This window comes from Crotalus tigris, unplaced genomic scaffold (genome assembly GCF_016545835.1).
Source record: "Crotalus tigris isolate CLP2741 ecotype Arizona unplaced genomic scaffold, ASM1654583v1 scf7180000024141.418231, whole genome shotgun sequence".
NCBI classification, from domain to species: Eukaryota; Metazoa; Chordata; class Lepidosauria; order Squamata; family Viperidae; genus Crotalus; species Crotalus tigris.
The window spans coordinates 82,501-109,734 of NW_024100409.1; the positions used below are offsets into that span (position 1 = coordinate 82,501).

The 27,234-nt window shown below is 36.0% G+C and overlaps 1 protein-coding gene across 6 annotated transcripts in view; it reads right to left on the bottom strand.

Annotated features, from left to right (window-relative positions):
• Positions 1 to 27,234, bottom strand: part of FAT1 (FAT atypical cadherin 1) — a 134,673-nt gene that overhangs the window by 3,560 nt on the left and 103,879 nt on the right. For 4 of the 6 annotated variants that reach the window (XM_039322838.1, XM_039322835.1, XM_039322839.1 and 1 more), the window contains exons 14-28: positions 26,806 to 27,195; positions 24,431 to 24,645; positions 23,971 to 24,108; positions 22,336 to 22,479; positions 19,679 to 19,876; positions 16,981 to 17,782; positions 16,065 to 16,196; positions 15,815 to 15,978; positions 13,523 to 13,985; positions 12,682 to 12,835; positions 12,051 to 12,161; positions 8,412 to 9,040; positions 7,368 to 7,505; positions 4,707 to 4,766; positions 1,296 to 1,331 (exon numbers count right to left, since the gene is read on the bottom strand). In XM_039322838.1, the coding sequence (XP_039178772.1) occupies positions 1,296 to 1,331; positions 4,707 to 4,766; positions 7,368 to 7,505; positions 8,412 to 9,040; positions 12,051 to 12,161; positions 12,682 to 12,835; positions 13,523 to 13,985; positions 15,815 to 15,978; positions 16,065 to 16,196; positions 16,981 to 17,782; positions 19,679 to 19,876; positions 22,336 to 22,479; positions 23,971 to 24,108; positions 24,431 to 24,645; positions 26,806 to 27,195 (3,774 nt within the window). The remainder of the gene's footprint in view (positions 1 to 1,295; positions 1,332 to 4,706; positions 4,767 to 7,367; positions 7,506 to 8,411; positions 9,041 to 12,050; positions 12,162 to 12,681; positions 12,836 to 13,522; positions 13,986 to 15,814; positions 15,979 to 16,064; positions 16,197 to 16,980; positions 17,783 to 19,678; positions 19,877 to 22,335; positions 22,480 to 23,970; positions 24,109 to 24,430; positions 24,646 to 26,805; positions 27,196 to 27,234) is intronic. The other 2 variants (XM_039322836.1, XM_039322841.1) reach the window with 2 other exon arrangements.

The following is a 27,234-nucleotide window of genomic DNA, read 5'->3' on the forward strand; positions in this document are numbered from 1 at the left end:
ATCAGAGAAGCCATCGAGATAGAAAAACGCCCACACAGCATGAATAAGCGAGATGATACCTCCCGCCTACCAGCCATTTGGAAACCCGCCCTTATTGACAAACGACTCCCTAACACAAAAAATGATACCAGACTCACACTCACAAAAACCACACAGGATGTCACCACCACACATCCACGCAAAAAACAAACCCAAAGCCACATCGATGATGAGGCACGACCACAAACCAGAAGCCAGACCACAGCTGCATCATTAGCCACTTTAAACCCCTCCAATCCAAACATGAAGCAAACTGACACCCTCCATGAAGAGGAGGCACGACCACGAACGTGAAGCCAAAAAATAGCAAGGCAGCCCAAAATCTTAAACCCCTCTGCAACTCAGACTAACCTGAGCACAACCAAACAGAACACTCCCCCAGCCAATAAGAGCACAGCCAACCCCCCAGCCAATCAGAGCACAGCCAAGCCCCTCACCAGTCAGAGCACACCTCCACCCAGTCAGAACACAGCCAGGCTCCCACCCAATCGGTTCATACCCCCACTGACAGTTAAAAGGAAGAAACAGCTAAGACCACACATTGCTGCTCGAAGCACGAAGCTGAAAACACCAGCCTGAAGATGACGAATGGGACTTCGTCGAAACGTCGCCAAGACACTTCCAATTTTACGCGGGAGAAAACCCGAACAACCAAAGACCTACATACAAACACCCGCGAAAACCTCAGAAAACATATATATAAAAATCATACACTAAACTAAAGTAAAAACAGAGTGAACAGATTTAGGAATATGCATAGTATGCAAATAGTACAGAAATAAGGTTATCTTTGATCTGGACTGGGACCAATAAATTTAATTTAAAATTTAAAAACAAGGTTAATGATTAATATTACTGTCACTAATATTATCAATGACCTACCTATCAGCTCTTTAACAGAGTATAAAAATATAATTGAATATCTGCTTTTTTTAAAGTATTAGTAACAGCATTCAGACATTCATGTCAAAACAGATATTAAGCTAACCATGCAAAAATTCCAAAATTGCTTTGTGTTGTAGAACAAATATAAAATATGCTGAAAATAAAGATGAACAATTTGACAAAAAACATTGCAGTGTTACAAAAAATAACACTTCTCCAATTCATGATAAATTCTAAAAAAGTGTATTTTAAAACATTGCAATAAAGTGTATGAATTACAACACAAACACACACACAGCAACCAATTAAAGGCAAGTTAGTGCTGTGTACATTTAAATGAGCATCTCTGAACATCTACATGCAGAAGTCACCTCTTGAATTGCCCAGGTCAGGAACAGCAAAAGACTCTTTAGAAGACAGGCAAAAAGACAGGGAAAACACATTCAGTTGATTAGTTCCAAAATTGTAATGGCCCTAAACCCTACATGATAGCATGATGTCACACAAATTCATGTTCATTTTATTATAGTTATGGAACTATATAGCAAAGGCAGAGATCCATGAAGAAATATTAGGTTAGTAGCTAGATGATGATAATATTCATCAAATAACCTTACAAAAAAAGTAATCTCTGTTTCAAAAGGCGATTCTGTATCTCAGTCAAATTTGGGTGTGTGAAATTAGTTATGTGCCTCCTTGGATCTAATAAAAGTGCTTATTATTAACCTCATGAACTTCCAAATTATCAGGGATATCCATCTGAAGATGTCCTCCTTAGTTATGAAGACATTCTACTATCATTCATACAAGGAAACACCTTTTCGTATGTGGCTATGGAATGTGTGCCTTAGGTAGAGAGAGCTGGGTCCCACTGTCCTAAAATTTGGGAAATTAGTAAAAACATTTTTTTTGTCAAACTTGTAGCTGTTAACTTATCTGCTTAATTACTGATTTCAAATGGATTTTAATTTGTTTTAGCTTATATTTTGTACATTTACAGTTGCAAGCTGTAAATAGATCAAAGCTATCATATAGATAGGAAGGTGTGATATAAAGCCAATAAATAAATAACAACAACAATAAATGTCTGAGCCCTAGGCAATTTTTGAAAAGTATAAATCTTGATCTTGTTTGGTTTGGTTTATTTTAATATCCACACTGATCTTGTACCACTGCTAAGAGTAACAAAGAAAACCATTAGATGTCAAGCTAAATGTGGTCTGAAGAATCTCCCTACCTCAGTGTTTCTCAGTCTTGACTATTTTACACTATGTGGTCTTCGACACCCAAAATTCCTCAGGCAGCTTGCCTTCTGGCTAAGAGAATTTTGGGAGTTTTAAGTCCACACCTTCTAACGTTGCTAGGGTTGCAAAACACTGCTCTCATTGGTCTGAAACCTCCTTCTAGCGTTGCCAAAGGGAGGCTTCTTTCAGGCTAGGAATCTTCATCAGCAGAAGAATGTGGTATGGTTATCACATACCACTCTTGGGAGATAGCAATCATTTTGAAGAAAGCTTTTTTATTACTATCAAACCCAGCCAAGCACATAGAAGGGTGCATCTAGGTAGTCATTTGTGATATGCAAGAATGTGTTGGGTGCATGTTTTATATGTGTGAAATTGTTTCTGCATATATTTAAACAGACAGATGTTCCTATATAAATGTATGTGTATGTTACAAGAATAAGAATGGGTATGCCGACGAATAAATGTGAAGAATGATATTTTAAGTCTGAAAGTTGATGAATATGTATAACTGACTGGACTCACTTCATCTTGTCTTGTTTACTTTTCTAGGGCCCTGACCATTGTGGCTACATGGTCTACTCTAACCATGTTCAGGGCTCACCAGGTAGATACTGACTCATTTCTCAGGCTTTTTTCCTTTAAAAAAGTGTTTATGTGTATATTATTGTAAGACATGGGTTTTCCACAGCCTTATTTGTAGATAGTGATTTTTGTAGCATTTAGAGAGTTTGTGTGATTTTTGTTAGTTGCTTCCCCTATGTTGTATCAGGAGCCTCCAGGAACAAAGATGATCCATTACACTTTCTCTTTCTCCTACTCTTTAAGTTATCACACGCATGAATAACAGCACATAAGCAACACTTTTAGTATATGGTATTTCAGAAATACTACTTGTAGTGCTTTTTGTATAGAAGATATATGGATATATGTATTTCTATATATAGAAAATCTAATTAACATAATTAGTTTCATATTGTTATTGCTGGAGTTATTTGTGTTATTGGCCAATTATCATTATGCCTAATATGATGTCCTTCAGCTGAGTTTGGACTAGATTTCATTAACTCTTTTCTAGCCGTCTTGCTTGGAATTCTGAGAATTGTGTAATACATATGGAGGACATTAGATGCAGGAGTTTGCTGTATTCAAATAGTCAATATAGATTTGTAAATTCAATCTTATTATAAGTAACACTGTCACCTTGCATTAACCTGAATGCCAAGAGAAACAAGAAGACCTGAAATATTAGTTGTTCTTACACACTTATTTTAAACAGTTCCTACACTGCAAACTATTCTGTCTTCCTGCCCAGTTGGGAACACTTGTATATATAAAAATAAATTAAAAGAATTTTCTCAATATGGGATGAGATCTATATGCAGAACAGAAAATAAATATTTGGAGATTATTCTATCTGGATTATGCCTTTCATGTAAGCAAATAATAAATGTATGCAAAATGGAAAAAATCTGACAAAGAACTGAACTGAACTGTATATGAACTGAAATGAATATGTATACTACTATTTGTTATTCAAACTGATTGCAGTCATTTAATAACCTTTTCACCAATATTATTATAGAAGTGGGGGCAGAGGGATTGCTTTATTCTGTAGAATCCTTCATTTCTGAATAATAGAGCTGAAATATAAATCAGTGTCTTGCTGTTTCATAATTTGTACATTTTATCAGTACAATAAACTCTTGATCTGCATTCTATTATTGACACAAATTTATTCCAATCTGATCCTCTCCAGATGTATTTAGACATTATGTACATCCCAACTGGAAATTCCAGCAATCAAACTTCTAATTTATCTGGAGTTTTTCCATGGTGGATGCAGATGCATTATTAGACAAACTTTTAACTGTTATGCTTTATGCTTTAATACCATTGTTGTCAATAATCCCATTAGCTATCTATACATGAAGACAGAAAAAGGGAACTCTTTTATAGTTATGCAGTATTTAGAAAGCTTTTAGAATGCAAATCATGGGTGAATTAGTTTTGGGTTGATGAAGACCACAACTTCATCCATTCACATTCAACTTTTTTTTTTTTCTCAGCAGGAAGAAACTTTACATTTTCTCTACAAGCACAACCATCACTAACTTTATCTCAACCTTCCAATACTTGAGAATTTGCATACGGGAACTGCATCAGAAGAATAAAGTTAGGGGGGACTATAGGAACATCTTATGATCTTGCTAATGCTATCATTTATGCATCTTGAGGATTGTGGAACGTTACCATTAATATTCTTGAATTAGTGCCATTTGAGTATTACAGACTTCTGTGTGGATGTGGACTTTTGGGAAATCAAGTCAGAACAATACAGGGGTACATTAGACATCTCATTTAGGCTCCTTCATAAATCAATAAAGATGTCTATTTTAAAAATATAGACCAAGTATATACAGCATACATTACTAATAATAAAGCAAATATTGTACATTATCTTCCAATGTTTCTTGTTTAAAGTATAGGGCATGCAATGTTCTACATAGGCAATAAATAAAAATGAAAGCTATATACCTTCTTTTCCCACCGAGTCAACAACAGCATTGACAAGGTGTATTACAGTCACTAGGGAAGCTTGTAAAAAGTATGGAAGGAGTAAATTAAAAAAAAAAACAACCTATGATTAGCAACCATTTCAAATAGCACATAACATTATCAACATGAATTAATGTAAGACTTATATTTTTATAAAAATTACATGCAATGTAAAATTTAAAACACTCGTACAAAACATACACCTTCCCACCGCAGATTAGCACTAGCATTGTTTCATTTTGATTATACAGAGACATTCAATTGAATTACAGTCTCTAGTAGAATGAAAACATTTTTAACCTGCAAATATCAACAATCAATCCTATCTACATGAATGGCTTAGAAAGGTTACCAAAACTAAAAATGGATTGCAAAGAGAAACATGCACATAATTTTAACAATCATTTATACTCATTCACTCTTCTTTTCATACTGGTATATAGATTGTCAAATAAAAATGCAATATAGCGATTATATAAGTTGCACACATGAATAGTGTGTGCAAACAGAAGTGGGTTCAAGCCTTTCACTATTGCACTAATCTTTTGGGAGAAAAGCATTAATTTACCAGGATATGGATCATCATCAAATTCGTACACTGCACCTGGATTCAATTTGTTTTGAATTATGTCTGAATTAGGTCACTATCAAGTTGCAGGGAATATCTTTAGATTTACTGATAGAAGAAAGTGGGTATTTAAAAAGTGTGAAGAATGCCAGTCAGAGTGATTAACCCCAAATAGATTCTGTTTCATGACTATGTGTATCCCCTGTGGCTTGCCACCTGCATATCTGCAAGCAATCATTTATTAGGAAAATAAATACAATGCAGTACATAATCCATCTTTTGTGCAGGCAGGATGTAGAGAAACAGGTTTTCTAGCAAGTTTTTTGTGAAGGTTGTGGTGATACCTGGAAAACTGACAGGTAAAAAGGCAGTGGTAGGGATAGGAAGAAAGGACAGGGGAAGACTATTTTACAAAATCTTGAAAAGCACAGGGACAAGGCAGTCTATGGGTTTTTCTCCCCACAAAATAAAATTGAGGTTCCTTTTAATAAGTTAAGGCAGGAGTTTTATAGGAACTAGTTAAAAATAAACAGAAGCAATGCCCGGAAGACAATTAGGATTAGGATTAGTGGAAATAGAGGTGGAAAAAGGAAGCATAAAGTGGAACAGTATTTCAGAGAGATTTAATTACATTTCTGAATTGTGCTTTTAAATTTGCTTTTGCATTTTATTTTGTTAGCTGTCCCAAGCATCCTTAATTAGGTGTAAAGTAGAATACAAAATGAGATGAAGTTGACAATATTGAAAAAGGAAGTGTTACTAGAATAGGGCGTAAGAAAACAAATCACAGCTTAAAAGTCAAACTAGAGGGTGGGAGAAGGTTTGATTTAAGTAGCCAAATTGCTGGCTCTATTTCTTTGCTTCTTCTTAATTATTATCTCTGCAGGCTGCATCATGCTTATAGCACATAATACTTTCAGCTGCAGCCTGCAATTATGATATTTGTCATTGCTATTCTTCTCTTATCATGCTGTATTATATTAACTTATTTGGAAACAGCATTCAGATTTACAGAACAAAGAACCATTTCTAGTGTTGATAAAAAACAGGAAAAACATTTTGAAACTTCTGGAACTTGACAAAAGTAGTTTTATTATCTACTAAGAAACACATACACACACACACACACACACACACACACACACACGCTTTCATGAAAAGCCATAAATCAATAAAATTTACTTTTTAAAAAAGTAATAAAAGGAAGTTTTAATATGTAACATTTTATCATAAAAATGTGTTTTGTTATACTAATTAAAATTTACAAAAATATTTTAAAAGTAGCAAACTTTGTGGTAATTAAAAGGAAAAAATACTTAGGGCTAAGTCAAATTAAAAAAACAGATTTTCTGGGTATATTTGATGGGTCATGCAACTTTCAGAATGTTTTCATTTTCCCATTAAGATTACAGTGTGATTCTGTTAAGTGGAATATTTTTAATGCACAAAGAGCACATTATGCCATGATAAAGACTAAAGAGATATTTAGCCCTTATCATGGCATAAAGCAAACATTTATAATAAAGCCCCTGGGGACAACTTCCTTCATTACTTATGTAATCAGACTTACAAGCAAATCCCTTATACTCTGCTTTCGCTCAGTACTGCTCTGATCCATATGGGAGCTGAGGCAGCAGCAGCAGCAGCAAGGGAGAAAAAAGGAAACAAACAAAGCTGTAACCCAATTTTAGACGTTTATAGCCTAACATTAGCACCAAACAGCTAATGTTTATACTTCCACAGGATTATTTTGCAAAAGAACTATTTAGTTGTAATCAATTACCTATCAAACGAGGATATATTAACTGATTTAACAACTTTACTGAGCCCATTTATATTATGTGGAACATGTACATTCCTATAGAATATTATGATATTGATTATGCAAGTATAAAACAGATTATCTGGTGATGAAAGTTAAGGAGAGGACAGGCTTCCTCCACTTGGTGTCCTTTTGATGGTGTTGCACAAATCCGAAAAAGGAAAAGTTGTAATTCTACATGTCTGAAGCGCCCCAAGCTGAAGAAAACTAAGATGCAGCAATGACCAATAAGGATCTGTTGTGTACCTACCATTGTCATCACATGATTCTGACTGGAATGAGCTGAGGGACTGGACCTCGGACATACTTTCCCGAGCACTGTAAGGCTGAGACTCCTTTTCTTCCAGAGGCTTCTTTGGCAGGCAGGAATCAAGATCCACAACTTTAGCTAAGATAGGGGAAACCCCCCCCCCCCACACAAAATTAAGGATCATCGGAATGGAATCAGTCTACCTCATAAAACAGCACAAAAAATATAAAAGGAGTAGGAAAGATATGTACTAATTTTATTAGGTGTGCCTTTTTGTAAATCTCATGTAGGCTTAATGAAAGGGATGGGAGCAGACATTAGCTGGTATAAACAATATGTTCCCACATTGTGCTGGAAATGTTAGTGACTGGGTAATTTTTCATGGCATACATTCCCTAAATTCCTAAGTCCACTGTTAAAAGATGCATATTATAAAACAATTAAGTGGCTTGAGCAGTCAACGTTTTTCATTTCTCCTCACTCCAACTTTTCATTGTTTTGGGTGTTTGCAATGGTAAAGTAACTCTTGTTTGAACATATTGAAATTAGGAAAGTAGCATGTTCCTTTATGCTCTACAAAAGCCAGTAGTACAAACAGGATTTTCTGTCTTTAATGTTCCATGTAATCAAGATGTTTCCTCTCTAATTAGAAATTTTCTTATTTCTATGTCTCAAAAACTGTGGAATCTCACAAATCTGTATAAATCATTCTGCATGGAAGTGGAGAAAAGAGCAAATGCTGCATTACTTTTTTCAGAAGTGCAAACACATCTACTGTTTGAGTTTCCAGGGCCTTTCTGACTGTACAGAAAACAATTCTCTAATTTTGGATGATCACATTTCACTGGCATTCAATTAAGCATCAGAGAGAATAATTTACTACATAAATGATAAAAAAGTGACTTGTTACTTGATGTTTAGCTTACACTCTAAATTGTCCCCAGTCACTTTATTCCTAGTCTATGATTGATAATGTTATTGCAAGACACATGTCTCAACATCTATCAGCAAATCTTTTTTAATAGAAAGAAAAGGAACACTTACTGTCATAATCAAAGTCCCAGCTGGGTTTCTGTATTGAGTCACTGTCTGATGGAGAATTGGATGGAGGAGGTGGTGGCAAATTAGGAGCTACACTGCAAACAGCCACTGTTTTTCTATGACCATGTACAGAGTCAGGGTTAAAAGTAGTAAACTCTGGATGTTCTGGAATAGTGGAACCTTCAAAAGAATTTCTGTCCAAGTTGTTTCTAGAGTCACTTGGAATGCTTGGAGTATATGAAATGGGGCGTACAGGCACCTGAGGTGGAATGTCAGAATAAATGTTCTTATTCAGTTTGGAATCAAAGTATGGTCTTTGCAAGAAAGCTGTTGTGGTTCCCAGATGTTTGTCTTCTGGTTGTGGCTGGCTTTTCCTCTTTTTTCTGATCATTCGGCGACAGAAAACGAAAACCCCAACTAGGACTAAGATAGTTGCTATGAAAATGATTATTCCAATTACTTCAGCTAAGCCAATGTTCCAGGAAGTTGAAACATATTTATTAAGGACCTCAACACAATGTTTTCCTCCAAATCCATGACTACAGTTACAGTTATAAGCACCATATGTATTCTCACACAGAGCGCCATTCAGACATGGGTTTTCTATGCATTCATCAACATCAGTTAGGCACCTACAAAACATTAAAAGACATCAGTTTGTGAATACCAACAGCGTATTATCCAAGTTACACACTCACAGTTTATAGATGCTAAGATTCTTATCATACAAACTGTAGTGGGCTGTAATCTGAACGCCTCCTGGGAACAAAAAATAAGTTCTCTTTTTTAGGTCAACCACAGCAAACTAGAACCTGGTAATCCTATTGCATCCAACCACTTTGCTTAAGTTACTCTTCCATTCTGATCCATTTTCCCAATTGGTTTGTGGTCATCCAAACAAGCAAGTGGAAGATAAGGCTCTTCTACTTTGCTTTCTGCAATCTGGGGACCATTGCTTGGAATATCTGAGTGTGTCAAAAGTCGCTCTTGGGAAAAATAATTTCAGGATTACTGCACTTCATTGACAAAATAAAAAAGTGAATGCATATATAAGTGGAAGGGAAGATTGCACTATGGATAGGAGAAAAGGCTGCCTTTTAGTTCTCCTTACAGCAGAATGGGATTTTTCCAAATAACAGTTCTATATATAAAACCATTGCTGATGAAATTATATGCTGAGGCAGTCCAACCATGAGAACTTTAAGACTTATGGATTTCAACTGCCAGAATTCCCCAGCCAGTCATTCTTGGAGTTGAAGTCCACACGTCTTAAAGTTCCCATAGCTGGACACTCCTGTTCGATGGTCAAACAGCTGAGCACAATTAAACACTTTCTTGCCATGGTTGGTGAAGATGAAGAAGTCCCTAACCTAATCAACAACTTTTCTAGACAGATAGACAGACAAAAATCCCCCCCCCTTTTTTTACAGATATTATTGCCATGAAGAAAATTCTAAAACTAGTGCTAAAATTTGGTGTGGCAAACTTTCCTATGTTTCTCACCACTTCCTGTTTTTGCAAAGAGGTGTCTTAGGGTGCACATTTGCTATAATCCAGTGATAAGCAAAAAAGTAATTTTTTTTTAATGCCAATGTTTGTGGCAAGCTCCCTTTGGCAAATGAGGTTCTGCTGTGCTGTTGCACACAGCACACATATCCCGGGCCTTTGCCCAGCGCCTGGATACAAGGCCATCAGCAGGAAGAAGACAATAGCAAAGGTCAGCTGGGGGCAGGCAGCAGGGATTTATCATAAAGTACAAAGCAGCCAAAAAGGTGGAGATATTGGGAGAGTGGAAAATAAGCAGGTGGTAGGAACCGAAGCACACCTATGGTCATAATTGTGGGCAGGTTGCCAAATGTCTGAATTTTTATCACCAGACCCTGGTGATGCTGCAATGCAACTTCAGAAACCAATTATACTTCTAGTCATACTCCTTCCATCTTTTCTAGCATTAAAGTCATACTCCTTCCATCTTTTCCAGCATTAAAGTTTTCTCCAGAGAGCTAGGTCTTCACATAATCTGTCTGAAGTAGGATAATTTTGGATCCTGGACATTTATACTTCTAGTGAAAACTCTGTGTTGATTTGTTCAAGATCTATTTGTATATTTTCTTGGCTGTCCATTGTATTCTCAGGAGTCTTCTCCAATACCAAAATTCAAAAGCTTCAATATTCAATATCCTGCTTCTTCAATCTTCAACTTTCACTTCCACAGAGTATCACAGGAAAATTTTATGGCCTGCACTATTCTGATCTGTGTACATACTTTGTACATACCATCATGGCATCTGAATATCTTTCTAAGACTTTCATCAATGCTCTACCAGGTTCTAGTCTGGTGTATTTCTTGACTGTGTGCAATTTTGCCCATTACCACTGTAACTGAGCCATCTACCTTGCTTGGCCACAAAAGGCAGAAACTATGACTTAGATATATTAATTATGAATCCTAAGGCTTATGTTGTATCCATTGTCATTAGTTTTATCTTCTTTATATTTAATTTTTTCAATATGCACCTTGGCTTTCATTACTAGAAGCTGCTGTTATCTATGTCAGTGGTGGTGAACCTAAGGCACGCGTGCCAGAGGTGGCACTAGGAGCCCTCTCTGTGGGCACACATGCCGTTGCCCCAGCCTTGCCTCCCCCATGACCTTCTCCTCACCAGCAGCCCCCCTGGAGGAGAGTCACCCCCGAGCGTGGCCCACGCGAAGCAGCACAGCCAAGGACATGGCAGCCAGGCAATGTAGATAAGACTCTGCTCTCATGCCCCATCATGCACAGTTGATGCTGAGGGGGGTGGGCAGAGGGTGTGGCTGCCATGGCCCTACTGGGCTGCCTGGGTGATCTGCGGTGGGCCCTGGAGGCGGTGAGTGGCCAGGCAGGCAGGGCGAGGGATGGAGTGGGGGCGGAGCAGGGGTACAATGGGGTTGGGGCCAGTTTTTGGGCACTTGGACTCTAAAAGGGTCGCCATCACTGATCTATGTCATCAACATAGTATATTTTACTGATGTTTCTTCCTCCAATTTTAAAACCATGCTCATCTTACATTAGATTAGTATTAGGCTATTTTACAATACATAGTCAATTAATATGACATAGCAAGCTTCATTCCCCCCCCCCCAAAATCCTAATTTACTATCCCCAAAATACTGTTGCTTTATGCAATTCAAGCAATTTGCTGGCTTATGCTGTAAACAGTTCTATTTGTACTTTATAGGCTATGTTTTCTAAACAAGAACATGGAGTTCTTCTCTTTGATTTATTCCCAGAAGCCTACCTCAACACCACAGCAAACAAATTATACTTAGTAGTATCCATGGTTTGCTAGCTGCACAGAAAGCCAGTGGGGATGACTGTTTGCTGATAAACTAAAATTTAGACAAGTCCTTATCTCGTGTGTCAAATGAACATAGATAGAAATACAAGTTATCTTTGATCATAATGTTCTGTATTCAGAGACCATTCCAGGACCATCTTCATGGCTGAATTTATGTTTCAGCCTCTTATGATAGAACTAAGCTTTAAAAATGGATAGGTAACGTTCTAGGCTACTACCCCCCCCCCCCCCGGTAAGAATTTTTATTCTACATGCTATGTAAACTAGAGCAATTAAAACTGTTAATTGTACAAAAGTTACCTACCTCTCACCATGAAAACCAGTCTCACATTCACAAACAGGGCCATCTAAGCTATCAATACATTTGCCATTATTCTTACAGGGGTTGTCTTTGCAATATGGACCAATCTGACACCTAGGGGAAAAAAAGATAAGTCAATTACCTCCTAAATCAATCATTCAAATCTGATGAGCTATGAATGTACCCTTGCCAACTTCAGCGTATCAAGCCAGAAAAGTTATTTTGTGTACTAAACAGCATGAGTCACAATATGATTCCTGGATTATTAACATTTGCCTTGAACATAAACAGATATCATAGATTTCAACTGCTTGTTTTTACAATTCTTGCAGGGCAAACCTTGATTTTCCAATAAATGTGCATTCCATCCAATCCACAGCATGTTTTGACTCTCCACAAGAATGACTGAACGAGACATATGTTTATATGCACAAGCTTGTCCTCATTTGTACCTTACTTCTTCAAGCATACATGAAAACCTTCTTCTGTTTCAAACAAAATAAATGGATGCAATGCTCACACAGACCATTTTCTCAAAGTACACTTGCAAGCAGAGAATATTATAGAGGCAATACTGTCAAGATAAACACACTGGGATGAAATTTATTTCAACGCTTAGAAAAAGGCATCCTACCTTTGACCTGTGTATAGCCCTCTGCACTGGCAGATGAATTCATCATTGATGGAAATACAAGTGCCACCATAAAGGCAGGGATTGGAAGCACATGGGTTGATATTTACTTCACAGTGTGTACCCATAAATGCAGCTGCACACTTACAATAATAACCTGCAATGAAAGCCAAGAATGAAAGCATGTAACTGTGCTCACAAAACTAAATGCATTTTTTTTCTGCACAGAAAAGACAATCAATGGAACTTTTCTGAAACCAAAATTTAGATAAATCAGCACAAAAGCATTACAGATATGCATCACGCCTAAAAAGATGTAAAGAACCAGTTAATAAAGCTTAATAATATCTTACTATGGGATAAGTAACTGTAAATATGATAGCCATTTCAGAAATGATTACAGTATCCTAATCAAAAGAATATAATAAATCTCATTCCTTTTAAAAGGCTGACGGTGTATGAAACTTTAAATGTTGGAATACAATAAATAGAGTCCAGATAGCTTTATCTAACTAGCATTTTGAAAACCAGACACAGCAGTATTGCTCCACCAGGGCATTTAACATTTAGGTTAATTGAACTGAATGGCATCTGTAATATGCAAGGTTTTTTTAAAATGTTAAAATAAAAGACCTTCTCGGCCTTTTGGCTAAGATCAGGTGTAGTGTGTGCATCTTCACTTGCTCTGGGGAAAATCTGGTTTTAGACTATCACTTGGAAAGTATTCCAAACAGCTAATACAAAGTTGCAGTGAGATAAAGTGGTCTTATATAGCATTACATTTGCAATCATAGAAAATAAAGCCATGCTAAATACCAATAATAAACAAACAAACAAATCTTACCTCCAGTGGGGAGTGGATTACAAATGCCTCCATTCTGGCATGGACTGCTTGAACAATCCTCCATAGTTGCCAGTAAACATCCAGGAGATACATCCACAGATTCTTCCATTTGAGCATAACTCCGAGGTTTGTTATTCAGGGGCAATTCTTGACCATTGAGTATAATGGAATCCATACAGCCTCTGAAACCATTGCTAACCTGTGGGCTCCTTCCATGTCTCATACTCTGCTGTCGAATGTGACCACCAAAAAATACATGGTTATCTAAATTCAGTGTCCTGAGAGTACCAGGGGCAATACCAGAGGCAGTGTGCACCCTATCTAGAATCAGTTTAGCATAGTTTCCATCCACTTCAAGAGACACTGAATGCCACTGGCCATCACTAATTTGAATGCTCTGCACAGACACAATTCCAGGACCGCTTCCACAGTCAAATTTGTATTGAAGTTTCCCATGGTGAATCTAAAAGAAAGAAGAAAGGTAACAATTAACTATGAAGACATTTCATAGGCTCCACTTACAAGAATGTCAAATGTGAACAACCTTCTCTGACATATTGCCTGAAATCTTTAAGAACTGCAACTCTAGATTTTTGAATTCAGTACTAGATATCCCAACCTCTAAGAGGGTATCAAACTGTGGTTATATTATACAATCATAGTTCATCTAACATCACTGAAATTCACCCATTCTTTGTTAACGACCACTCATTCATTGACTATTCAAAATTCAACAGTGTTGAATTAGAGATATTACGATCAATCCTCAAAGTTTCAGTTGTCCCAGCAACATGATTGCAATTTGGCAACTGGCTTGCACTTAAAATAGTTGCATGGTCACATATTTGCCATTTGCAACCTTTCCTATCAGCTTCCTACAAGCAAAGTCAGGGGAAGCAGGCAAGGAAGGTCATAAGTTGCTTGTGAATTGTAAATTCCCCATGCCCAGCAGCATCCACTCCAAGCTTTGCTCTGCTTGTGCCATGCTGGACCTCATGTACCATTTCATAATCCACAGCAGCCACCCCAAATCTTGTTGTGCATGGGCTGCATTGGATATTTGTTTACCCTCCTTTCTCCAACAGAAATCACCCCGAGCCTCACTGTCCTTGTGCCATACCAGACCTTATACCCCTCATCTGCCTCACAGTAGTCATTCTAAGCCTTACTGTGCTCACACTTGCCCACCTGGTAGCAGCCATCACAAGCCTTGATGTACTTGCATATCAAACCCTGCCCCACCCATAGCAACCTCTTACATGCCTGCTAGCCTGTTTGAAAGCACCTGAGTTGCTACTGATTTTGGTTGTTGGAAACTGGCAGAAAGTTGTAGCAGGTCTTTGCTTAATGACTTGTAAACCTCACTTAATGACAGCAATGGGGACTGCCAGGATTGCTGTTATTAACTGTTATTTATTTATTTATTTATTTATTTATTTATGAGACTTATATACCGCTTTAAGTGCAAGCACTCTCTAAGCGGTGTACACCAGTAAGCAATGTATATGTATATTTACATTGCCCCCAACAATCTGGGTCCTCATTTTACCTACCTCGGAAGGATGGAAGGCTGAGTCAACCTTGAGCCGGTGAGATTTGAACCGCTGACCTGCTGAACAATCAGCTAAAGTGGCCTGCAGTACTGCACTCTAACTGCTGCGCCACCGTTATGGTCACAGCATGTCATGGTTTCTGACTGCCTCACTTAGTGATGGAAATTCCAGTCACAATTACCATTGTTAACTAAGAAATACTGTAATTCATATCTAATTTTTCATGCAAGAGGATTTTTTAATGATTTATAAACTTTGCAAGATAATTATAGTGCTTTATTTCTTACATTAAAATGACAACAATTAAGTAGAATGAGGTCTGAATATTTACACATATAAGCTTAAAGATCTAATTGGAATTATTAATGCCATTTAAAATTCCTAATCATTGCTGGTCAATTCTCAGTAATTCTGAATCTTTCAGTTTCCCCTTCTCTTTATCGATTGTATTTATTTTTTCATCATGCTTCTTACCTATATTATAGAGTATTATGAATACTTTTGCTCAAAAAGGTTATTAACTTGGAAGATTAAAATGCATTATTCTAAAAGTCATTAAATATTTAGCTAAACATCTAAAGCATTTTACTTAATAACGTAGGGTGTTCACCTGATGATTAAATTAAAGGAATCCAGTAAGTGAGTATAAGTCTGCAGCAGCTTATATCTAGAGAAAATTCAGAATGAAATTCAGAAGCTTTTTGTTAATTAAAAGATTTTAAAATTTGGAGCCACATACCTCTAAAATACTGTAATCAGTTCCTCGGGCATACATGACAACTGCATGAGTAGAATAGGTTCTGAGCCTCATCGTCAGTTTCATTTCCTCTTTGTTTTCATTTTCTATGAGGCGATACTTCACATAACTGCTTCCAGTAAAAGTCACTGCTTGTGCAGCTGAAACTTAAAAGAAAGACCACAAACCAGAATTTAAAACTGCAGATCGTCTATCTGAATTAGACAAAGAGGATTAAGTGATAAAACCTTACCAGGGCACTGGGTGGCAGTGCTTCCATCACAAACACAAGTGTACTTCTCTTCCTGAAGGTCAGCTAAGCATTCAGTACCTTCAGGGCATGGATTTCTTTCACAAATACTGTTCATGAGCGGGCATCTTCCATCTGGGAAACACATAACAGAGCACGGCTTTAGTTTTATTCCTGCCTCTCCTCTCAGTAATTCTGCAAGCAGGAGCACCTAAACCTCTGATCCTAATTTTGCTCAGGCACAACAGGTGATGAAAATGATAACTGTCAGAAAGCAGGAGGAAGGAAAATATGACAGCCACCCAGCAAGCAATCATTCCATCATTCAGTTGTAAATTACTATCAGATCAAATTCTGCTGTGAAAATTACTCACCTGAGATTGCACTCTTTTTTTTTTCTCTCTCTCTACAGAATTCATAAATTATGTTATCTAGGTAAACTATGCACAGTTTATCATTTTCAAATCCTTTGGAGCTGTCAGGCAGAATCTTTTAGGAATTGCAATTCTCCAGTCACACCAAGAATGTATGTTTTCTTAAATGCCCACACTGAATATCCTTAGGGATAGAACTGCTAGCCATCAAGATATGGATAGGAAAAAATGAAGCTCTTAAATGTTTGAGAGACCTCTCATAATAGCCCCCTCCCCATCCTCCAAATTTTTATTAGACGTTACAGCCAGCATGACTTGGGAAAAAGCTACTTACAATAGTGAGGTCAAAAGCATGATTTCTTCACTCTACTACAGTTTTACATTTTGCTCAGTATAAGGCTATACTTATAACTGTGCCTGTTAAATAAGGATGGAGTCAATGTTTGTATTTTATACAAAGAATATTTCTTGTACTTCAGTTATTGCTTTTCTGCTTAAGAGCTTAGAAAGTTAATTTTGTACCTTAGACTATAGATAGTTCTTACCTTTACAAAGGCAGACTGCACTTCTATGGTGATGTGGTGTGACAAAACTCAGTCTAGCCGTGCTGTGAGTTGACATAATTTTCTCATCCACCATCACTTTTTCATTACAAAATTTCCAAGGGCAATCCAAACCCAAGCAGAGTTTGTGAAAAACTTTAAGGATTTGGACACCTGAGATCTCTTCAAGATCAGGCACAGAGGAATTTATTTTGTGGAGCAAGGCTCTGGTTGAATGCTGAGAACTAGCAGCCTTTTCAACAAACAGCAGTACATCAAGATTTGATGGATGATCGGAAGGTTGCAAGCTGATTATATGAATATCATTTCTTCTAACTCCCAAGGAAGTCCTTAAAGCTCTTTGAAAATTGCGCCAATAATCACCAATGAATTCCTCTGGGGCAAGGTTTCCAAACTGAAAAGTTATGCTGTGATTCAGCAATTCTTGTGTGACCTGTTTGATATGTACTTCAATGACAGCTGCAGTGGTAAACTTCCCATCTGTAACAGTAACATTCAGGGGGTATTGTCCTACATCTAACCTTTTGTGAGCAATCAGTTTCCCCCCAGTGCTAGAAACACTGAACAGAGATTCCATCTGGGGATCCAGTTTGTATGTTAGAGTGTCATAAACATCTTGGTCTGTTGCATGCACTTTTCCAATGACACCACCACCATATTCTTCTCCAAAGATTGTGATGAAGATTTCTAAGGGCAGGATTGCAGGAGGGTGGATACTTTCCTCAATGACTTTAATGTCAATATAACTCATAGAAGACAACTGAGGCCTTCCACTGTCAGCCACCTAGAATAAACGATGAATTTGTACTCAATCAACTCACTTTTAACTTAAAGCATTGTAAGATATATGATACAGGTAATTTTTACAAACATTAAAGGACTAATGAAGACTATATAAAATTGAACTTGAGAGAAGCATTACCAAGGAGAGGCAAATATCTATCAAACTTACCCAGTTCAATTTGCTTTCAGTATCTCAACTATGATGAAGAACCATTCAATGTACATAGGAAACATTCAAAACTTCTAAATAAATGCCTAGGCAGCAACATATGATAATTAACTGGTAGCTCTCTGGAGGAAATGGAACACTGTAAGGATTTCTAATTCCTAGTTTTTTAAAGAATAATAACAATTATAAGAATAAATGGGATACTGTTTCAAATTAAACTCATTACTAGCAAGTTTCTAAGATGACAATGCGTAAAAGAGAAGCTCATTTTAAATACATAATCCAGGATACTACTTTTGAGTTTTGTAAGTGGCATTTTCGAGTCTACAAAACAAAACAATTCATTTAAATCTGAAGTCACGGCTCATTTTTGAGCCTAGCAGGCATCTGAGCTTCCATTATCATCAGAGTTCACTTTGTGCTGCTAGAAGATCTGACAATAAAGACCTCCCTATTACAAGGTTTCGCCAATACCTACTTATAAAAGCTTCTCTGATACAGTTGAAACAACTTAATTGCCTCCTCAAAACTGTTTTTCATATAGTTTAATTAATTTAATTTGAAATCAGCGGGTAAAATGGTATAAAACACTCATTATAAACCTTTATGGGAAAGGCAGACTCTTTAAATATGTGAAACATTTATACATGATTGAAAAAAACCCTTTGGAATCACAAAATTCAGAATGTTCTCTAAGGCACTAAAAATGATCAAGGATGCAATATTAATCACAAACAGCAGGTGGCATTTGGACTACTATAATTACAAAGCAACCTTTTACAATTCCTTAAATATACTATTACGTATTTCATCAGAATCAGAAACCATTTATTTTGGTATCATGTAGGAATTTCTTCTTTGGAATCAGGCTTGAAAGGGAATGGGAAGTTCTTCCCATGTTATGATGCTATTTATGTACAAATTCCACTGATCTGGGAAAAGCACATTTTGGATAATGTTGTAATATTATTTTCTTCATTAATATGCCTAGACTGAATTATTGATAATTTTTTTATGTCACCCATTGCCCTTGGGTAAGGTGACTCTATTGCTGTTCTGGAGTAATTTGACAGTTTTGTGGAAGTAAATCTTCCATAAAAAGTTTCACAAGGCTTCAGATGTAACCCTGGCAAAGCTTGTGAATTCTGGAAGAAACATACAGTGAGTGGTGACTCTTGTCTTTTCTCACTTCTGAATTTTCATAATAATTTTAAATGAAGTTTCTATGCAGAACAGAAATGGACCATTAATCTATCAGTGGTTTTATATATATAAAAAGGCAAAAGTTTCCCCCGTCTGGTAATGCCTGACTCTAGGGACCAATGCTCATCTCTGCTTCTTAGCCAAGAGAACTAGTATTGTCTGAAGACTCTTCCATAGTTATATGGTCGGCATAACTACACGCTGAGGTGCACAGAACACTGTTACCTTCCCCCTCAAATGTTATCTATTTATTACCTGCATTTGCATGCTTTTGAACTGCTAGGGAGCTCACCAGACACTGGTGCTTGGGTCTCAAACTGTTAACCTTCTGATTGACAAGCACAGCATCTTAATCCATTATTAGAATGGGATGGCCACTTCATCCCACTCTAGTAAAACAGCAGTAAAGATGCAGCAGTCTCAGTCTAAACTGAATTAACGATTGACCATACAGCAGCACATACTAATCCTTTCACAGCCCAGCTATTTCAACATATTTCAAAAACGTATTACAGCATTTCATACCTTAATATGGAGCACGTAATGATCCTTCACTTTGCGCTGTAGTTGAATACCAGTTGTAAGTACAGCATGTTGGTTGATCTTAAAAGCATTAAGTTCATTTCCACTCAGAATTGTGAAAAGAAATGGTGGACCATTATGGGAGGAGTCTTTGTCTGTGACCACCAGCTGCTGAATGTTATATCCAATTGGCTTATTTTCCTATAAAAGTGGGAAGAAATCTTCTTACACAGGTCCTCACAGGATGTTTTATATGGATGCGTTAATATAGTTACAAAGCTACTTTTAACTACAAAGATGTGACATGACAATGGAACAAAAAGTTTTGAGTTCAAAACAATTGTTTCAGATTGAATGGGATATTTCAACCTTTCTCAAACTGTTAAAAATTATAAGGTGAGACAGATACTTTAAATTTAGGATACCTCTTTAAAACTCAACATGGGTCATGTGGATTTCAAAATGTTTCAAATTTAAATTATTTTTTTGCACATTCCTTAGGAGTGCTTTGTCTTCTTTTTTGGCTTTGTACAATGGAAGAAAACATGATCAGCCCGACTTCATTTTTTCACCACATGTAAAGCACTAAGCACAATGATCCAGCTCAACCAGTTGTTCCATTTCAAAGGAGGTTGCTGCAAACATGCTACTTTTACACATATTACTGTATCTTTTCTAGATCATTGAAAGTATTAAAATATAAGAATATAAAATATAAAAATGTGTAAGAACCAGTAACCATAATGAATCCCCCCTCCCTATTACTGAAAATGGTTAGGCGAGGTACTCCCATAATTTTCAATTCAATCTCTTCAATTAATGGACTAAATCTAATAATACTATAATATTTCTGGAGTATACTAAAAACATGTTAAAATCCTTTCAAACAGATAAAACTGCTTTATATATAACATATGACTATGATGGTGAATAGTTTTGTCTTAAGAAATTATTAGCTAAAATGTAAGTTTCTGCAACTTAACAATCTATTGGGCCTTTTTCAAATGGAATTCAAGTTTCCTAGCTCCTTCTTTCCCTTAATATAATCCCACCTAATTGACATATTTACTGACTATTACCCAATGCAACATAACCTTCAACTTGGAAGAACAAAAAAATACTGTTTATTGCTTCTAAAAGACTTCTAATTCTTTGTTCTTATTTTTCTGAAATGACCACTGCCGAAGTAGGATGCTAGATTAGATGAAATGTGTTTAGCTGTTAGGGCAATCCTAACATACAAAAGTCTCAGCAACAAAACATCTAGGATTATTTCCTGTCTGTGTCACAACCCTCAGTGAAATAAATCCTTTAATCTCTCTGTCACTTTACTTCCCATGTAGTTAAAAGAGAGCTAAGCTTACTGTTTCCTATCCTTTGTTTGGTTCATGTATTCTATGATGCAACCCAACTAGGCCTCCAACCATCAATTCTTGTCTGACAATCAACATGCCAAAAGTTAATCTTAGCTAGTAAATTCTGTAACAGTAAAATTAAAGATTCAGATAGGACCTATTTAATTAATAATGAGTACTAATACTATTTTTGAGATCATACAAATAAATGCACTATTACTGCAAAGCAAGCACCTGAGAATGAAGACTTTTAGTTATAAGTAAAGGGGAATGAGAATATTTTTCATATCTTAATTAAACTGCCCCCTATTCAGCTTTATTGTATATTTGTAAGAGGATAAGTTTGATATTGCTAATTTAAGCCTGTTAAAACCTTGTTTTCTTATTCAACAGAACAAAACTATTAGTTGTATCCCCTTTTTTTGTTTTGTTGAAAGATTTGGATTTATTTTTAAAAGAAATTTGTCAATTACTATCAGTAAACATTACTATTATCCTTTGCTCACTTTTTGAGTATTGCAAATTCAAACATTAAAACCAACTTTCAGATGATTTTGTACAATTTATTTCTTGTATAGTTGCTCTCTACCTAAGAATATCAACAAAGGTTTATTAACAAACAACTTTTGAGTATGAACAAGTAAATCAATTAACATTTACCATCATTTTATTTGTTAATTACTGATTTCCAGTGACTTACTGAATCAAAAAAATAAGTTCATTGACCTATTATAGTTCCTTTTCCCCTTTCAATTATGCTTACTTTGTTTCTTTCTGTAGAGAGCAAAAAAAGACCTGCATTTCTCATGTTGGCAAAACTAAATTTGTGAGATTCTATCCTCTCCAACGAATAAGAAAGAACAGTTTCCATTTGCAAGATAAACTTAAATAAATTATCAACCTCAACTTAGTAACATAATTAGAAATATCAATAAAAATCAAAGGATTCTCCCCTTTAGTCCTATAGAATTTTTGAAGGAAATGAAAACAGCAACGTGCCAATATGGATCTCCTTAAAAAAATCAGGATAAGGACTTAGCTTAAGGAATCAGGGAAGGAAATTCTTAATTTGTTGGCATTAACACAGACCCTTTATTTAATCAACTCCCAAAATCCATACACATTCAAAAGATATCATTATCGAAACTCAGACTCTGGAATTGATCTAGTCTCACTGAGAATTTATATAAATGTTTTATAATCTTCTAATGGATGAATTATATTACATTATAAGTAGAAGCTTTCCAAAAGTATAGAAAACAAACAGAATACATCAAATGCTAGAATATAATATCTATGAATTACCTGAATAATAATGCTATAATTCTCCTTTGAAAATAAGGGTGGATTATCATTTATATCAGATACATCAATATTGACTGTAGTTGTGTTACTTCTTGGTGGGTATCCATTGTCTGATGCTTGAACTGTCAAAGTGTAACCTGAAATCTTCAGAGTGAAACACATAGAAAAATATTAACACAATCAAGCTATATTCTTTTGAACTATAAAATATTTGAATCTACGTATTCTCCACCTTTTGCATTAAGAAATTTTGTACAGATAACTTATAAGTGAACAACACAGCATCTGGAGATAAAGAATACATTGTGATTTACACAATGATTTGGATATAAGCCACCTGTCTATTACAGTATCAACTATGTACAACAAACAACATAACTAAAATGTAATCTTGCTCTCTTTCCAAGAAACAATTTTTGCCAATAGGGTCAATTCATATATACTGGTCTGTACTATAAATCAGTTTTAATAATATGCTACAAACTTCCCACCATTAATCTATTTTGATTATTGCAGTGCAATTAACACAAAATCTAGCAGTGATGATGCTAATTTGTACAAGCTACAGCTGCTTGCATTAAAGCATACGAATGGCAATCAGTTTACCAGGCACAATTTCAACTTCATGGATTAACAATTAAATCTCTAAATTGCTTTCGGATTAACTATCTGAAAGACCATCTTTACTGTTATAAAGTAGCCTAGTCATTACAATTAACAGGAAAAGCCTTTAGAAAATATTCTCTATTTAATAGGTCCCTCTATCTGGCATGTCAGAAAAAGTCTTTTCTATTTCTCTCTCCCTCTCTTTCTTTCTCTCTCTCCACCTAACTACCTACCTATTTTATTATTTTGATTATAATAATAAAATCTAATACAAACAGACTTAAAGGGAATATAAAGGAATAAAAAGCACAAGGAAAAATGAAAAAAGAAGAAAAATCATATAATAAAGAAAAATAAATATATAATATAAAGAAGTGACTTCAAACTTTTATCACAACACATTCTTAACCCCTTCTAAGGTTAGGACAGTGGTTCTCAACCTGTGGGTCGGGACCCCATTTGGGGTCGAACGACCATTTCACAGGGGTTGCCAAACAAGGCTGTCCGCCATTTTTCTCCCCTTTTCTTTGGCCACGCCCCTGGCACCCGGTGATGTATAAGTGGTTGGGGGTCACCACAACATGGGGAACTGTATTATGGGGTCGCGGCATTAGAAAGGTTGAGAACCACTGGGTTAGGAGCATTTATCTCTTCATCTTATATGCCATCTCTTATCTACAGAACAAAACAAAACAAAACGAAAGAAAACAATCTTTTCAGTACTGGTGCCAGCAGAAAATCCATAAAATCTTTCTTAGGTTCAGAGAAAATCATTTTATTTAATGAAACAAATTATAGGAACTATGAAATTTATTTAGTTTTTCTAATTTTTTTTATGACAGATTGGAAGCCTTATATGGACATTTTGCTGAAAAAAGAAAAACGGATTGAGGATTTTGAATTTGAAGACTAAGAAATATTAAGACAAAATGAAGGGTTGAAATTACTTGCAAAATACTTAACTAATAAATAATTTCTAGAAATACTGTTAAAATAATTACAACATAATCTTAAAATGTATGATCATACTTTCTCTCTGTCAAGAGGTTTAGCCACTTTAATTTCCCCCAAGGTAGTATCAATTGTGAAAGGATTTCCTTGGTTGCCATCTATAATAGAGTATCGAATGCAATTGTTCAAAGGCCCATCAGCATCAGCTGCAAGAATCTAAAAGACACGTATTTCTCAATTAAAACCAAACCAAGTAGACAGTGATTTTTTTTCAGATTGTTTAACTTTTCGGATAAACATTTTCCAGAGTCATTACTCTTAACTAAACCAATCTGTCTTTAATTATAAATTCAAACATATTGCAGAATTAATATTTAGGGCATTATGGTATTCTGTATCCTTGATTTAAAATAATATTTCAGAAAAATCAGCAAATATAGAACAGTATTAATCTCTCATGCAATGCTGTTTAAGCATAATTTTTGTTCTTCTAAGATGCAAGGAGTATCTCAGAAAAACTGGGGATGGAAGTACATACTGTGATGACTGATTGTTCAACCTCAGCATCTTCACTGATTACTGCTGTATAAGTGTCTTGACTGAATGCTGGAGTATTATCATTGATATCAGTTATGTTTATATTCACTGTTACAACATCACTTAGCGAAGGTGTTCCTCCATCTGTGGCTTCCACCATCAGAAAATGCTCAGGGGAAATTTCATAATCAAGGCTTCCAATAATAAAAATTCCACCTAGAAAAAAGAAAGTGACACTAATAGTTAAAGCAAGTAAAATGACAATTTATAAATTTCAAATTGCTTCGTAAATTATTTCAGATTTAGTAACAAACGTCTCTGCTTTTGTAACATGGGAAAGAGATGAAAATAACCACTCATGAAAATAATCCATGCTTTTATGGCTGATCATGTTTATAATATTTCCAACAGTATTATTTCTATGACACATTTCTGCTAAAAAGCCATCAATCAGTAATAAATAAATGTTAAAAACAGTCAAAACAAGGGTGGGTAATGAACTTCCTTTGGAAGTTGTTGATCTGCAATTCTTCAATTCTGTTACCTCTGTGAATTCTTAAAGACTGGTTTTGTAACAGGATTTGAATCTTTTGCTCCTTGTAATCAAATATATTGCTAATCTCTAAAAGTGTGCATAAGTGTCCACACAATAAGTACAACGGAGGAACTGTGACATGTCACAACATGTTTCCAATTTGTGTACTTGAAGGTATCAGGATTTAAGTATATAATGGCAACATTTGTGTAACTATGTTGTCTATGTGTTGCCATGCTGGCATTACTAAGCTGGATATAAACTGGTGTTGATTATGTACATGCTCCTCTTTTTAAACAGTTGCTTGAAAGCTTTGAGGTAATCTTCTTTTGTTAATTTAAAATGAAATTAACCTAACATAAAATCTTATTTCACACCTCAAAGAAGTTGGTTATAATTCTCTTGTTGCTGGAAATATAACTTGGGAGTTGTGGCTTCTTCAATATATTTTGGGTAAGGAATTCACCAGCCTATTAATATGAGTTTGTAATGATAATTTTTCTGTTTCCTACGCATTTGGTTGGTACAAATAGAATTTATCAACATATCAAGTACTACAGCAGATTATTCAAGCATTGGATGTAGCCCACAGAATAATCATATAAAATTGGAATGATATAGTAATGTGTGATTGGTTTTTTAAGTGTGTGCATTTGTGTGTGTTCCTATATTTGAATTTTTATTTACATACATAGATAAAAAAGTATTTTCAGACAATTTGTCATATTTACTTGTTTAGTTTATAATATATTTTTTCTATTTTTTGTTTCTTACATTAGCAGTCCCCAAACCTTGTGGCTTGGTGGCCAAGCTGGGAGGAGGGGAACTGGGCCACAAGAGTGGGGTGCAGGCGTGTGAGTACTGCAAGAGGTCCCGCCAGCCACTTGAGCGGCCCAATTCTAAATAGGTCACAGCCTGGTAATGGGCTGCAGCCTGGTGGTTGGGGACCCCTGCCCTACATGATGTACTTTATTCTACTTATTCATATTCTAGAAAAATCAGAGTAGCATTTCTTAAAAGTTTTTTTCTCACAACCCTTCCCTTAAAAAAATTATGGAGAACACCAAGTGAGCTTTTGTTTGTATGGGTTATATTAATGAACAGTTTTATGGCTAATTTATGACTATTTACAATCTTTGCAGCATCTCTCAGGCATATGATCACCATTAGAGTCAGTATGCGTTGTCCTGTGCCTGATCTTCTCCTACTTTTTTGGTAGCAGGAAAGTGTCAGGAAAAGGAGGTTGCTTTTCTTTTTCTATCCCCACTCCTTACAAAGTAGAGATACTGGAGAGGAAGCAATTTCAAGACAGTACTGTAAGCTGTTTGTGTAGTGTGCCTCTAGTTCCCAGCCCTGGATTGCTGGCATAAGTGCACTGCTTTCAAAGTGCTCTTTCAGATGGTGGAGAAAAGGGCCAGGGGTTCCTCCTTGCAGAGTGGAGATATAGGAAAAGAAGGGGTTGCAAAAGAGTAAACAGTTTGCATAGTGCACCCATGGCTCCCAGCCCTGGGCTGCCAGAACAATCACGTGTGTACAAGACACTAAGCAGGCATTCAGGTTTTCCAAAGGTGGGGAAAAGGGGTTAGGACGCAAACAAAAGCTGAAGGTGTGGAATTGTCTAGTCTTGTCTCTTTCCAGCATAGTTGCAGTCATGTGATTTTCCACTTCATTTAGCAAACAATTTAAGCATGATAATTTGCTCAAAATTTTTACCCTTAATTTTTCTATCTTGTTCATGTTTTTTTATACAAAGGTTTAAAATGCACACATATATCCAGCCCTCTATGCAATGTTATTGATGCTAGCAATTTTTTCTTATTAGTAATTATATGAACAATTACCTGTTTTTGAATCGATACTGAATTTTCCATGTTCGTTTCCACTCACTATGGAGTACGTGATTTCAGCATTGGCTTCAATATCCCGACTAGCAGCATAGACCTGAAGAATTTCCATCCCAACTATTGCGTTTTCTGAGATGGTTGCACTGTATTCTTTATACTCAAAGACAGGGGGATTGTCATTTATATCCAAAACAGAAACCACCAGAGTAGCAGTAGAAGACAGCTTCCTTGGTGAACCTTCATCTTCAGCTTTCAATATTAAATGATATATTGCTTGTAACTCCCGGTCTAAGGGCTTTTCTAACTTAACAATCCCAGATAATTCATCAATAGAAAACTGCCCATCTACATGTGCTAGCAGGGAATAATGAATCTTCTGATTTAAACCTACAATAATATAAAAAAAACAGCAAATTAAGCTCTAAA